This window comes from Zootoca vivipara, chromosome 11, assembly GCF_965207765.1.
Source record: "Zootoca vivipara chromosome 11, rZooViv2.hap1.1, whole genome shotgun sequence".
Lineage (NCBI taxonomy): Eukaryota > Metazoa > Chordata > Lepidosauria > Squamata > Lacertidae > Zootoca > Zootoca vivipara.
Window position 1 is genome coordinate 45,253,928 of NC_142594.1, and position 13,420 is coordinate 45,267,347.

Genomic DNA, 13,420 nt, shown 5'->3' on the forward strand with positions numbered 1-13,420 from the left:
AAGTACTGTAATGGTTTAAAAATGAGAATGGTGTGTTTTACATTTCCATCGGAAGTCAGAGCATTCTCTGAATGCTTACCTTTTGTTGCTAGATGGATTTTTGAAACATTAGGAAACTGGGTAGATGCAGAAATCACTGTTGCCGAGAGGAGTGAACCAAAGACCTTCTGAATCCACAACTCTCACCAGTGGTGGACAGCCTGGGAAGTTCCGTCTCTTCTTGTTCTTCACATGTGGTCTTTGGAGATGTACTGCCTCTGAACATGAAGGTTCTAAAAGGAAAAAGAACAGAGCTTTCTTTGACTCACCCTTGAGCCTAGAATACTTACAAAGCCAGCTTGAGGTTTTATATTTGTATTCATATGGGAAGGAGACAAGAGAGAGGCCAGAAGAATGATTGAAGTAATAACAGCAGACAGTAATTCAATTCCATAAGTATTCTTTTTGGGGTTGGGCTCTGGTGAACATTCATCTAAGAATCAAAAGCGAAAAGCTCTGGCAGGTCTGTTCAATGCAATGCAGCAAATATTTTGATTTCCAGCTCCACCCTCGGTTGACTTCCAGCTGTGGGGTGCTGCATGCTGAGGAAGGTGTGTGTGAATGAGAACTATTCCTGCCTTAGATGTGGAACCCCTAATAATTGGAAGCATGATGAGAGTTGCTTTCAAACATCTACAGGGAATTAAAAGGCAGAATGCACGATGGCTCCTCTGAAGGAAACAAAATTAGAAATGACAAAAAGGGGATTTCCTAATAGGGCAAAGATGGCCACCTGCTGCCCAGGTCCTCTGAACACTTGTCTCTAGAGGTCTCGGAGCTCTTCCTGTGTAATAGTTTATAGCCACTGAAGTTAATGCATATTTCTTGTGTATGATCATAGGAGCAAGGGCTTGATTCATGACATTTGCTTTTCCTACAAGGTCATCATAGAACTTCATTGTAAAATAAAATGTTGATATGAGCAGAATGTTGATAACTAAAGTGTTGATAGTCAAAGGGTTGGTGCTGACCTTTAAAGCCCTAAACTGCCTTGGCCCAGTATACCTGAAAGAGCGTCTGCACCTGCCTTCTTCCCAACAGCTTCAGGATTTCAGGAAAATTCATACTCAAATCTTCAATTAGCTGATAAAGGTTTCTCTCTAGTTTCTCTGCCTTTTACTTGATGTGAATAGCATATCTTGCCCTCATCACTCCGTTGATCATTCCAAAGCGTTAAATCGCTATTCAAAAGACATAAACATAACTTAATTTAGGGCCACACAGGCCTGTATGTCATTTGATTACTGAACACTTGACTTGCACCTGCATGTGTGAATTGGTTCCATTCAGAATCCATTCATTTGTAGGAGATGTTGGTGGCTATGAAAGTTTCTGTCTTTGATGTTCTGTTCCACAATGGCTCCTTCACCCTGCAAGTTATCACTTTATTTACTTCGCAATTCTGTAAAAGGGTTTGAAAACGGGAACTGCTTTAGAAATGCGCCATTCATCATTTTTGGTTCATATATTCACATCAAGGCTGGATCTAAACACGTCAAATTCAGTTAAACATGTTGTAAATGCACACAGGGAAATCCAGTAGGGAAAAATGGGACTCCACAGCGCCATCTGGTGTCACAGTGTTATATTGCACATACAATGCATATATAGCTCGTTTTCTTTACCAATCTAGCTGAGTCCCTAGTCTTAAACCCTTTTTGATAGGTAACAAAAAACATGTAGCACTTACAACAGAGTTGGGATTTGTTTTAACGAAGAGTTGTGGTTTGTTTCATTACTGCTGAAACCTGTGTTCCCTTCACTTAATTTCAGAGTGTTATGAACATGATGCATGTTATAAGCATCCCCTATTCCTTAATGAAAGTGAACCCACTTTCGTGGATACAGAAGGTCTGCCAGTACAAAGGTAAGGGCTGCGTACCTGTGCATGCACATTCATTCACACACAAACCCACAGGTGCTTTGAGAGGATGGAAGTTAAGCAGCATATAAAGTTGTAAAATGTGGACAGAGTATCTGTGACCCTTGCCATCATCTCTGACCCTTGGCTATGCTGACTAGGGCTGATGTATTGGCAGAGCTACAGTTTCCCCAACCCTAGTCTAAAATGTAATGGTGGTGATGTTGGAATTCAATTGCACCTGTAAATTAATTTGTTTCTATAGCTTTAAATCGGTGAGTAGGTGCAATAGCAAGGGTCATTTGGGACACACACCTCTTGACGCATCTGGAAAGCCATTGGAGTTTATTTCAGCTTGTGTATTAAAAAGACAAGCAGCCAATTGTTCAGTAGTGTTCATTTTGGTAGAAGCTTGGATTGATATTCTCTGTTGTTGCATTTCTGATGGCTTTGCCAGAGGGCTCTACTTAGACAGGGTCCTCCCTAGTCTATACTGCTACAGTTGTATTAGGTTTTCCTGTTTGCTAGTCGGTGAAATTTGCCAAGCCTTTGTCTTTCAGGATTCCACCTGCTTTTTAAAGCCACTTCTGTAACAGGTGAAGCCTAGATAGGCAACCTTTCTGTGCTGTAACAATTGCTTTGTGGCTTGTCTGAAAGGCCATAAAATACAAAGTCCAAACTGAGATCTCAGAAGTTTCCAATCCCTGGTATATGTGATAGATATCTTTTTTCCTCTCGATTTCTCCTCCTCCTATCCTGGTCCTCAGCGAAAGTTGCCTGTGTGAAATCCAGGGATATGCACTGGGCATTAGTAGCGCATAGAGATCAACGAGATATCAACCTCTCCTCCCTCCGTATGCTAATAGTTGCTGATGGCGCCAATCCATGTAAGTGATGGCTGTGGAACAAAAGCAATTTTTTCCCCTTCCTTTTTTTAAAAAAATGTTCTTTTGTATTGTTTTTATGCATCCTATGTTTTCTTTTGCCTGCATGAGCAGCATAAAAATAAGAAATAAATATAAATGTTAAGGGTTTATGACTGGGCGTTCTCTGACAGCTTCAGTGATACAAGCCACTGACTGTGACTGGTGGGTGGCTTCCTAAGATATTTGCTACTTGTGTAATAATAATAATTCCTTCTGTCATGAATAGCAAAAAAAAAAAAAAATTAATGAACATTTTGAGGGTTTTTTCCAAAGCTTTTTCAGAAGCTAATTCATTTTGGATTGTGTGTGTGAGACGTTTGTGTGTTTTGGGTTCTTTTCTTTAGCAAATCCTGGAGCAAACCTGATATTCCATAGAAGCAAATCCAATTATAAGTGACATGACAACTTGTTATGTAAAGGCTGAATCAAATTTATCCTTAAGCAGTACAAAAGAGCAGAAGGTTTCTCCACAAAACATTTAAAACTTAGGGGAAATTCTTTTATGTTCATACTTGGGCACCACACATATCAAAGTACAAAATAAATAGATTTTTTATTATTATCAAGTATTAAGGGTGTGCTATGTGCTATCAGTAGTAGCCAATTCCTCTTTCTGCTCTTAACTTCCGTCTACCTAATTGTATTTTAGTTATTATGGTTGTTTTTATTCTATACTTGCCCAAACAGGTCTACAAGTAGAACATAAATAATACCAAAAAGAAATCACTAAGAGCCAACACCTACAATTAAACACAAAGTCATTAAATCCCTGATATCCTTGGAAATAAAGCTATTTGCACACAGTATCTAAAAACTAATAAATAAGGATTAGGGTGAGCCTCTTGAGGAAGCAAGTTCCACAGCCTCAGTGCCACCACTGAGAAGGCCTTGTTAGGTGTTGCCACTCTCTACACCTCCAACAGAGGAGTCTCCATAGATAACTTGATTGGATAGACAGATCCATATGGGAGATGGTCATCTTTGATTTATCCAGACCCTCAACCTGTCTAGATTTATACAAGTAAAAAAAAAAACTAGCACCTTTAATTGGAACTTGGAAACACCATGCATGTATTTTGTACTTTTATGTGCATACCAAAGTATGAAAAATAAAAGTGAGATTAAGCCATATAAAGCGGTTGGGGACAGTTTCTCTGCGGAAACCATACATGAAGAAGAATGATCTCTTTTTAAGATGCCAACGTCTTATAACTTGCTGTGGGAGTTTTTGTTTTTTGTTTTAAATAAGGTGTAATAAAATAGTAAGAGCTGTTTTAGCTCTGTACAGGACATGCCCAGAGGAATTCTTAAGTCCCCTTTTCCCTTTGAAGAGCAAAACCCTGTACCGACTGCTTTTGGAAAGCCCTTGGTTTCAAAAGCAGATTGCATGATGTGGATTGTTCCGTTAGAAGCCTTCCTGGGCTCATTAAACTAGTTTTGTAGTTCCATAGATCTCACCTCATATGTCTTGAAATTTGTAACTAGGCTGGTAGCAAATTTATTTCTCTTTGGAGTGAATCAGTTAGATTCTTTTGCCACTTTCTGTTCAGAATTGCTCTATTTTTGTCCTGCTTATTGCATAAAGACCCTATATTGATGTCAGATTTTCTTTTTACTCCAGGGTCTATTTCCTCTTGTGATGCATTTCTTAATGTCTTCCAAAGCAAAGGCCTCAGACAAGAAGTCATTTGCCCTTGTGCTAGTTCGCCAGAGGCTCTCACAGTGGCTATTAGAAGGTACTGTATATTTAAATTTAAAATGGGTGATCCTGAAGGCAACATAGCTACATGCATACAGCTGCCCCAGAATTGAATAAATAGAAAATATCAGGCACTGGACCTCTAGGAACTCTTTGGATCAGAAACTCTAAGTCACTCTTTGTTGTTACTAATGTTATTTTCTTTTTTCTTTTTAATTAATCAGTGTATAAATTTAAAAGGTTCTGATACCTTGTTTAAGTGTTTCTCATTAAAGTATTACAGGATACAAGACATATACTTAAGACCGCTATATTAACCTTTTTTGTATTCTAATTTGTTTCCTTTTTTTCAGAAGTTAATTTTCTCAACTCTAAAAAAATGAACTACATACAAGACTATTGCTCTAAAATGCTTGGTTTCTTTTGATAGCTTTTTGAATGATCTCTGGCATCTGAAACTTTTCAGGATCATCTTCTTATTCATAATAATAATCTAGTAATAATTTATTATTTATACTCCGCCCATCTGGCTGGGTTTCCCCAGCCACTCTGGGCGGCTTCCAACAAAATATTAAAATACAAAATACAAAACATTAAAATACAATAGTCTGTCAAACATTAAAAGCCTCCCTAAACAGGGCCAGCTTTATAGAGTTTCAATAAGGTTTTTGTATTCTGATGCCCATGGTTTCACCCACAAAACATACATGAAAGCTATTTATTTACCTGAGGAGGCACATAGTGTTGTTGGCAAACAAGTAGCTTATAGATCTGGTGTAGCGGCTGTACTGTTGGACCAGGTAGACCCAGGTTCAGATTCCCCACTTGCTTGATAAGCTTGGGCAGGGCACCATCTTTTGGCTTAGCCAATCTCACAGTACAAATGCCAGCATAAAATTGACAAAAAGAGAAGGTCCCACAGTCAGAGAGCAAACTACCAATGTGGTGACAGGCTTTGCCTGGTTCTGACACGTGGCATTTGTGCCATGACGAATTCTTCAGCAACAAACCAGCAATGATTTGAAATCATTGTCAGGCTACCAGATGACGGGTAGCATGCAGAACATGTTGTTTTGATTCTTCTTATTTGACAACTGAATATTTTTAGGCAGGGCAAAAATTGTGCGTGTATCTTTAGAAACATGGGCTGCAACCTAAAAATAGTTAAAGCATTTTTAACCCTACAACAAAAAACTTGAAGCCCTATTCATGATGCATGCCTAACATCTCTGGACTTTAAAGACTTTGCATGTTAGCACCAAGAGTTTGAAAACGCAGCAATAATGCTCTCTGCTCATCCATTTGAAATGTTTTGAGTTGCTTCCACAAACCATGCATTATGCACACTTAAATGCAATGGAAATCAGTGAAAATCATAAACCTATGTGCAAGATGAGTATTGGGGGTCTAAGCTTACTCTGTCTAATAAAGTTTATTTTCTTTTTGTGGTACTTGTACAGCTTGTTTGTATCAGTGTTGAGCGATGATAGGACAAAGCTCACCTTAAAAATATACACAAGGTGGTATTATGTTCAGCATGATGGTTGCAAAAGGGTACAGGCTCGGAGATAATGTTGATCAATAGTGTGGTTGAGCCTTCCTTCTAAATGATGGAAATGACATTAATCACTGCTGCCCGTTTACCAGCCTCTCGTTTGTTATGCCTTAATGCACATTAAAACCCTCCCATAACTGGAGTGCTCAATCCTTTTTTTGCTGGTATCATGTTGGGAGGAAGGGAAAAGCCCTTTAGCATCTTTTAATTTAAATTTATGGCACCAGCCATCTTTCCTTAATGAACATGGTTAGCTAATACCCATCTAGTATTTCATGCATTGCAGGGAACGCCATAGTAATTAAAGATAAGCCCCGCAGGCAGCAGTTTCTGGGTACGGATTGCAAAAGGCAGAGAGGCACACTCACGGCTCGATCTGGAATATGTCTTGGGATCTGCCTGCACTATGTGCAAACATCTGCCATAACTAAAAATGGCATCGCTTTGAAAGAGCTGTGTCACTAAAACAAACACCTTGACGCATTTCCTCTTTTGCACTTTCTCACCTTCAAAAGTCCCATGAAAGATGTATGTTTGTGTTGACATAAAATAGGCTAGGCTTGGCTGGTTTTGTGTGTCGAGGCAAAAAGATCAGAAATGGAACAGTTAAAATAGCTTTTTTTTAAAATATCGTGGCCTCTGTGTATCGAGATACAGTCATACCTCAGTTTAAGTACGCTTCGGTCTGAGTACTTTCAGTTTAAGTACTCCGCGGACCCGTCTGGAACGGATTAATCCACTTTCCATTACTTTCAGTGGGAAAGTTCGCTTCTGGTTAAGTACGGACTTCCAGAACCAACTACACTCATACTTCGGGTTAAGTACACTTCAGGTTGAGTACTCTGTGGACCCGTCTGGAACAGATTAATCCAGTGTTTCTCAACCTTTTTTGGGCCAAGGCACACTTGTTCCATGAAAACAATCACGAGGCACACCACCATTAAAAAAGTTAAAAAAATTAACTCCGTGCCGCCCTTTATTGACTATATAATTATGACTGTAAGAAACACTTGCCAATTGCTGTGTTGGTTGCAATCTCCTGTAATAAGGCTTCACAAGCCGCTGATTTCTCTGCCAGCACAATCCTTTGCTCAGCAAGTTTCAGGTTGAGCTCATCCAGCCAGCTTCTTTAAGTTTGTCTAAAACCACCCTCCCGTGGTGGTGGCTGTTGAGAGCTGCGCTCACCCCGCGTCGTGACCCGGCCGGCTTCCTTTCCGGCGGGTTAGCGTTGTTTATTGGCGGCCGCCAGGCACGTGACAATGCAAATTGCCCTTCTCGTCGCCGCACGTCGCGGCACACCACCCAGCGTCTCGCGGCACACTAGTGTGCCGCGGAACAGCGGTTGAGAAACGCTGGATTAATCCACTTTCCATTACTTTCAATGGGAAAGTTCACTTCAGATTAAGTTTGCTTCAGTTTAAGTACTCCGTGGACCGCCTGGAACGGATTAATCCACTTTCCATTACTTTCAATGGGAATGTTCACTTCTGGTTAAGTACGCTTCAGGTTAAATACAGACTTCCGGAACCAATTGTGTACTTAAACCGAGGTACCACTGTATATAAAACATTGCAGATTGAGAGTTGCTGTCTGTTTGACATTTTCTGCATATTTCCAGGCCAACAGATGATAGCAATCAGCCACCAGGCAGAGGGGTCCTGTCCATGCACGGTCTTACCTATGGAGTCATCAGAGTGGATTCTGAAGAAAAGCTTTCTGTTTTAACAGTGCAAGATGTTGGCTTGGTGATGCCAGGAGGTAAGGCTCCCCCCCCCCCCCCGCTTTTGCCAGAAAATAGGAAATCTGCTTTAAAAACAACAACACAAAAACTGTGTTATTCAAAGACATGCCAGATTTCAACAGAATAGATAAATAGCTTTAAACTAAATGTTGTAATCTTCCTACTCGGGAATTTCTGCAATTATATATATGAAGAGGATGTGAACTGTGGGCATGCCAAAAAAACTCAAACCAAATTTAACAAAAACCATAGACCATATTCATGATTCATAGACACACCATTTTCCAAATAGTGCCAACTCCATTAGTCAGTTTTTCAGAAACTTCTTTTTTATATTTTCTTCCCCTCTCACTGCCCTCTTATTCCTCCATGGAACATGTGTATACAATTATTATTATATATTTTTTTAAAAAATTCAGGTTCTGATAACTTTTAGATTGATACCCTGGGTCTGAACTTCCAAAAGTGGCATGAAGCTTTAATTCCTTTTATGTAAGGCCAGGTTTTTCCATGAAAGAGCCTCTAATGAATCATATGTGAAAGCACACCCCTTTTTGTCTTCTTTGTTTTAAAACTGCGACAAGGTAATGGCTTCTTTCTTCTTCTTTTATGTTCAGAACTCTTATTCTCCCTCCACACCCCAAATGTGTGTGTCTTTATCTGACTCTACAGCCACAGCTAATGTGGAGCTGTACCTTTTCACTGTACCTTTTCGCAGCGGATGGAAATGGGTTGTAAAGCCAGGACTCCTTGCACTTATAAAGGCATTCTAGCTCTTGCTTAACCTCCTTTCCCCTGCCACATTGGCTCCTTTCCCATTTCTAAACATATGCTTGTTTCGGGATTTACTGCAGAAACAATCAATCAGGAGTCCTCTATGGCATTCCCCTTTTATGACCAAGATTGGAAACAGCAGAAGTCTTAAGAGGCGGAGAAACTTTTAGAAACTCTCCTATGAAGTTGTAGTGCAGGCTGATTCCTGAAGACTTCTTTTCTTGACAGTGTCATGTCTCCCCAGCCTTAAAAAAACTTTTTTTATATAAGAATACCCTAATAAAGGGACGCAGGTGGCGCTGTGGGTTAAACCACAGAATCTAGGGCTTGCTGATCAGAACGTCAGCGGTTCGAATCCCTGCAACAGGGTGAGCTCCCGTTGCTCGGTCCCAGCTCCTGCCCACCTAGCAGTTCGAAAGCACATCAAAGTGCAAGTAGATAAATAGGGACCGCTCCAGCGGGAAGGTAAACGGCGTTTCCGTGCACTGCTCTGGTTCGCCAGAAGCAGCTTTGTCATGCTGGCCACATGACCCGGAAGCTGTCTGCGGACAAACGCTGACTCCCTTGGCCTATAGAACGAGATGAGCGCCGCAACCCCAGAGTCAGACGCGACTGGACCTGATGGTCAGGGGCCCCTTTACCTTTTACCCTAATAATAAGTATTGGGGCTGTTCTTATCCTTCTGCATGCATCCTCCTTAACAGTTGCATCTTGTGGGGTTTTTTGTGGTTTTTTTGTGGCTGCTTGTAAAACGCGCTGAGTTTTAACAAAGGTCTTCTGCCAGCTGAAATGCAACCTTTAGGTTTTAATTAGAAGTGCAAACAGTCTTGCTGGCAGGTGTTTCCATTTAAACTGTTAGGGTGAGATAGAGACCCTACCAAAAAAAATGAAATAAGTCCCGCAGTCTCTGCTTGATGGTTTTCTTCATTCTCTCACTTTCTCTAACACCCGAATACTTCGCTGTCACCCCATTCATTTTCCTGCTCTGGAAGAAGTCCCAAAGCTACCTACACCCATGTCCCCTCCGCTTTCTGGACCAGAATGCCTAGTGTGTAACCTCAATCCAACATTTAATGTGATTTTGTTTGGAGAATTGCTTCTGTAGCTTTCTCTTCTCACTACACCACTCAAAAACTTTCTTCTTTGAGAAAAGGTGTGTGTGTGTGCTGGCAACAGTAGTTAGCATGACAACCCTTCCCAGCGCTGAGTAGAAGTTTGGCATTTGGTAGGAAGCTAACTCAAGATATCTTTCGTATTAGCTGTTTCAGAGCTTGAAAGACAGCGCAAGCAATTAAAGCCACATCTAACACCCCATGCAGGGTGCAAAACTAGGTTTTAAAATCTCTAATGTTTGTATGAATACTGTGCGATAAAACTATGAAATCAACTTGACAGTTTGGTTCTATTATCTACATGCATTTTTTTTTTTGCAAGACTTGCAAACCGTATTTCTTTTTCTTTTTCTAAACTTCTTTGCCTTCTCTTAATAGCCATAATGTGTGCCGTGAAGCCTGATGGAGTTCCTCAACTCTGTCGGACAGATGAAGTAGGGGAACTCTGCGTATGTGCTATTGCAACAGGTACATCTTATTATGGACTCTCTGGAATGACCAAAAACACATTTGAGGTGAGTTTGAGTTACTCTACAAGTCTGTTCCCTGCTTAGCCCTTCAAGTTTGAATAATGCTTTTGGATTAGTACCACTGCTAATGATTCAGGGTTTGTTTATTTTTTGGGTGGACATGCAAAACTGCCGACAAACTTTCCCGGTGGTTTTGTTAGACAAGGGGTTTCATCTATCCCACTATAGCCTGCAGTCACAGACAATAGCTTTCCTTGGGTTTCCAGTAGAGGTGGTTCCTATTATATCCTACCTGATAATTTAAATGGAGATGTCAGGGATTGAGCTTAAGGTCTTCTGCATGCAACTCATATGCTATGCCACTGAGCCCCGCATCTCACTCAGTTGGAACAAGAATTTATGGAGAACATTTTTAAAGAGGAAGACGCTATCCCTTTCGAAATGTGGAATATTTTATACTGGAAACCATTTAATAGGAAGGGAAGGATTGACTGTAACATGGATGTACACTTTAATGTGTGTGTTTTTATGCACAGTTTTATGATACAAGGATGAATGTACCTGACTCTGTGCATCTTGGGAAATGGGGTGCAAATAGATCAGAACTGAGCTCGTAATTCTTCCCTGCAGAAGCCCACTCCTGGCTTCCCCTAAGCTTCCTTCATTTCTGCAGCCAAATTTAGGGCAGAAAGGAAGGGAAAGCATTTCAGTTGTTACTCTTGTTAAACAGCTGGAAGTCAGGAGCCCTTGTCAGTGTACTACAGAATCACCCAGAGATCCATCAGTGGACCCTGACCTATTTTCTGAACACTTGCTCTAGAGCCGACTCAGTAACAAAATAATGCGTGTCTCTCTCTGCGTGTGTGTGTCCTGCAGGTGTTCCCTATGACCAGTTCAGGTGCCCCAATCAGCGAATACCCTTTCATAAGAACTGGGCTGCTGGGATTTATTGGCCCAGGTGGGCTTGTCTTCGTTGTTGGCAAAATGGATGGGCTGATGGTCGTCAGCGGACGGAGGCACAATGCAGACGACATTGTAGCCACGGCGCTCGCGGTGGAACCAATGAAGTTTGTCTACAGGGGAAGGTTTGCATCATTTCTCCACCAGAAATAAATAAATATTGGATTGTGGGAAAGGCATTTGCATTGCTTAGAGCCATAGCTGCCAAGTTTTCCCTTTTCTCGCGAGGAAGCCTATTCAGCATAAGGGAAAATCCCTGTAAAAAAGGGATAACTTGGCAGCTATGCTTAGAGCAGATGCTCTTTTCATATCAGAAAAAGCCATAGCAAAAACATTTTTATTTAAAAAAATATACTGTTTATTTTATGCATTTATATGCCACTGTATAACCAGGTTCGCAAGACAGCTTTGCTATGAGACCAAAAACAGGTAAATATTTATACAGAATAGCAGATCAGTAAGAAAACATTAAAAGCACCATGAAAATAGTGGCAAAGCTAAAGCAAATTTAGAGCAGGAGCAAATTAAAAGGCCCAAGGAAATTAGAAAGGGCTTTTCCTGGTACTGAAATGACCTCAGAGTAGGCGAGCTTCTCAGGGAAAGGGCATTCCATTGACAGTGTGTCACAAATGGAGCCAAATGCATCTAAATAAAAATGTGGACAGTGGTGGCTTTTTGCTGTTGTGTCGCTTTAAGCCTTGTTTTTCTGCCGCATTGATGGGCTTGATCATATATAGAGCAATGACATCTTCTGCAACGACTCTGTGTTAAGCTTTGGAAATCTGAATCAAGCTCTTCTTTTATAAAAGCTGTTCTTCAGCAGTGCTCTATTTTAAAATCATGTAGGTGTTGTGTGCAGCTGGCTTTTTCTAGAATAAATAAGAACTGGAGCCCCAATCTTCTCAATTGCATAACTAATGAGTAATGAGTCACAGAGGATAATGAAATACAGTTTTCTCTGCACTTGCTATTCTTACACAGTTATCTGTCCTGGTTTGCACACCCCACAGAATAGCAGTGTTTTCAGTGAGCGTTCTTCACGACGAGAGGATAGTTATCGTTGCTGAGCAAAGGCCGGACTCTACAGAGGAAGACAGCTTTCAGTGGATGAGCAGAGTGCTACAGGTACAGTTGCTTAAGCTGTAATCCGCAGGGTTGGGGTGGCCAGATGTGCCTCGCCTTCCCTGGAAGCATGAGCCTAAATTTCTCCATCTACTGCCACTCAAAGGTGAGACATCAATATACAAAACAAAAGCCACTCTCACTGCCACCCAATTAATCCTTCTGTATCCTCCCTGGAATCTTCCACTGCACAAAGAGTCATATTCTTTGTTTGGACAGGCTTTAAGAGTTAATTTTAACCCCCACCACCACCACCTCTTGGAACAAGCAGCTGCTTCTCCCCTGTCTTTTGATTAGAGGAGCAGTAACCATGCTATGGACTTGCATGAACTTTAAGAAAAATCAAGGAATGGCGTGTGAAAGGCAGTTTTTCATGCCGGTGGAGAATAAACAGCAGGATACTTAGCAGGATACTAAACCACAGAGCCTAGGGGTGGCCGATTGTTGGTTGGAAGGTTGGCAGTTCGAATCCCCACGACGGGGTGAGCTCCCGTTGTTTGGTCCCAGCTCCTGCCCACCTAGCAGTTCAAAAGCACGTCAAGCGCATGTAGATAAATAGGTAACGCTCCGGCAGGAAGGTAAATGGCGTTTCCGTGTGCTGCTCTGGTTCGCCAGAAGCGGCTTTGTCATGCTGGCCACATGACCTGTCTGCGGACAAATGCCGGCTCCCTCAGCCTATAGAGAGAGATGAGCGCTGCCGCAACCCCAGAGTCGTCTGCGACTGGACCTAATGGTCAGGGATACTTTTACCTTTTTACTTAGCACAAAAGTGATACCAGCCTTGCTTAGTGGCTCTTCATTTTTCCACTTTGATGTCGAGAACTCCCTTCAGGTCTTGGGTTCCCTGCAACCCACAGGCTGCTTAACCACAACCTTCCCACTGCCTGTTTGCACAGAAGGTGCCAGATATTGGTGGTTGCATATAAGGTCCCTTGACACATGTTTCTTCTTTGAGGCCCTGTGCACTCAGAGAGAGCATGGGAAGTGCACTCAGAGAGAGCATAGCATTCCAGGTTCCGTTGCATACTTGATTGAAAAAAAGAAAACCCTTCAAAGTGGTTTTGTTTCAAGTGTAATGAACCATGTGGGGTAATGAAAGTCATAGCTCATAGGTAGCATGGTACAGTACTCAGTTTTTTTTGGGGGGGGTTAATTGCCTTG

General features: G+C 41.4%; 1 protein-coding gene across 5 annotated transcripts in view; it reads left to right on the top strand.

Annotated features, from left to right (window-relative positions):
• DIP2C (DIP2 acetate--CoA ligase C (putative)) overlaps positions 1-13,420 on the top strand; it is a 306,453-nt gene that overhangs the window by 240,438 nt on the left and 52,595 nt on the right. For all 5 annotated transcript variants that reach the window (XM_035128997.3, XM_035129000.3, XM_035129001.3 and 2 more), the window contains 7 exons: positions 1,813-1,906; positions 2,668-2,787; positions 4,448-4,562; positions 7,699-7,838; positions 10,086-10,222; positions 11,054-11,262; positions 12,148-12,262. In XM_035128997.3, coding sequence (XP_034984888.1) covers positions 1,813-1,906; positions 2,668-2,787; positions 4,448-4,562; positions 7,699-7,838; positions 10,086-10,222; positions 11,054-11,262; positions 12,148-12,262 — 930 coding nt within the window. The remainder of the gene's footprint in view (positions 1-1,812; positions 1,907-2,667; positions 2,788-4,447; positions 4,563-7,698; positions 7,839-10,085; positions 10,223-11,053; positions 11,263-12,147; positions 12,263-13,420) is intronic.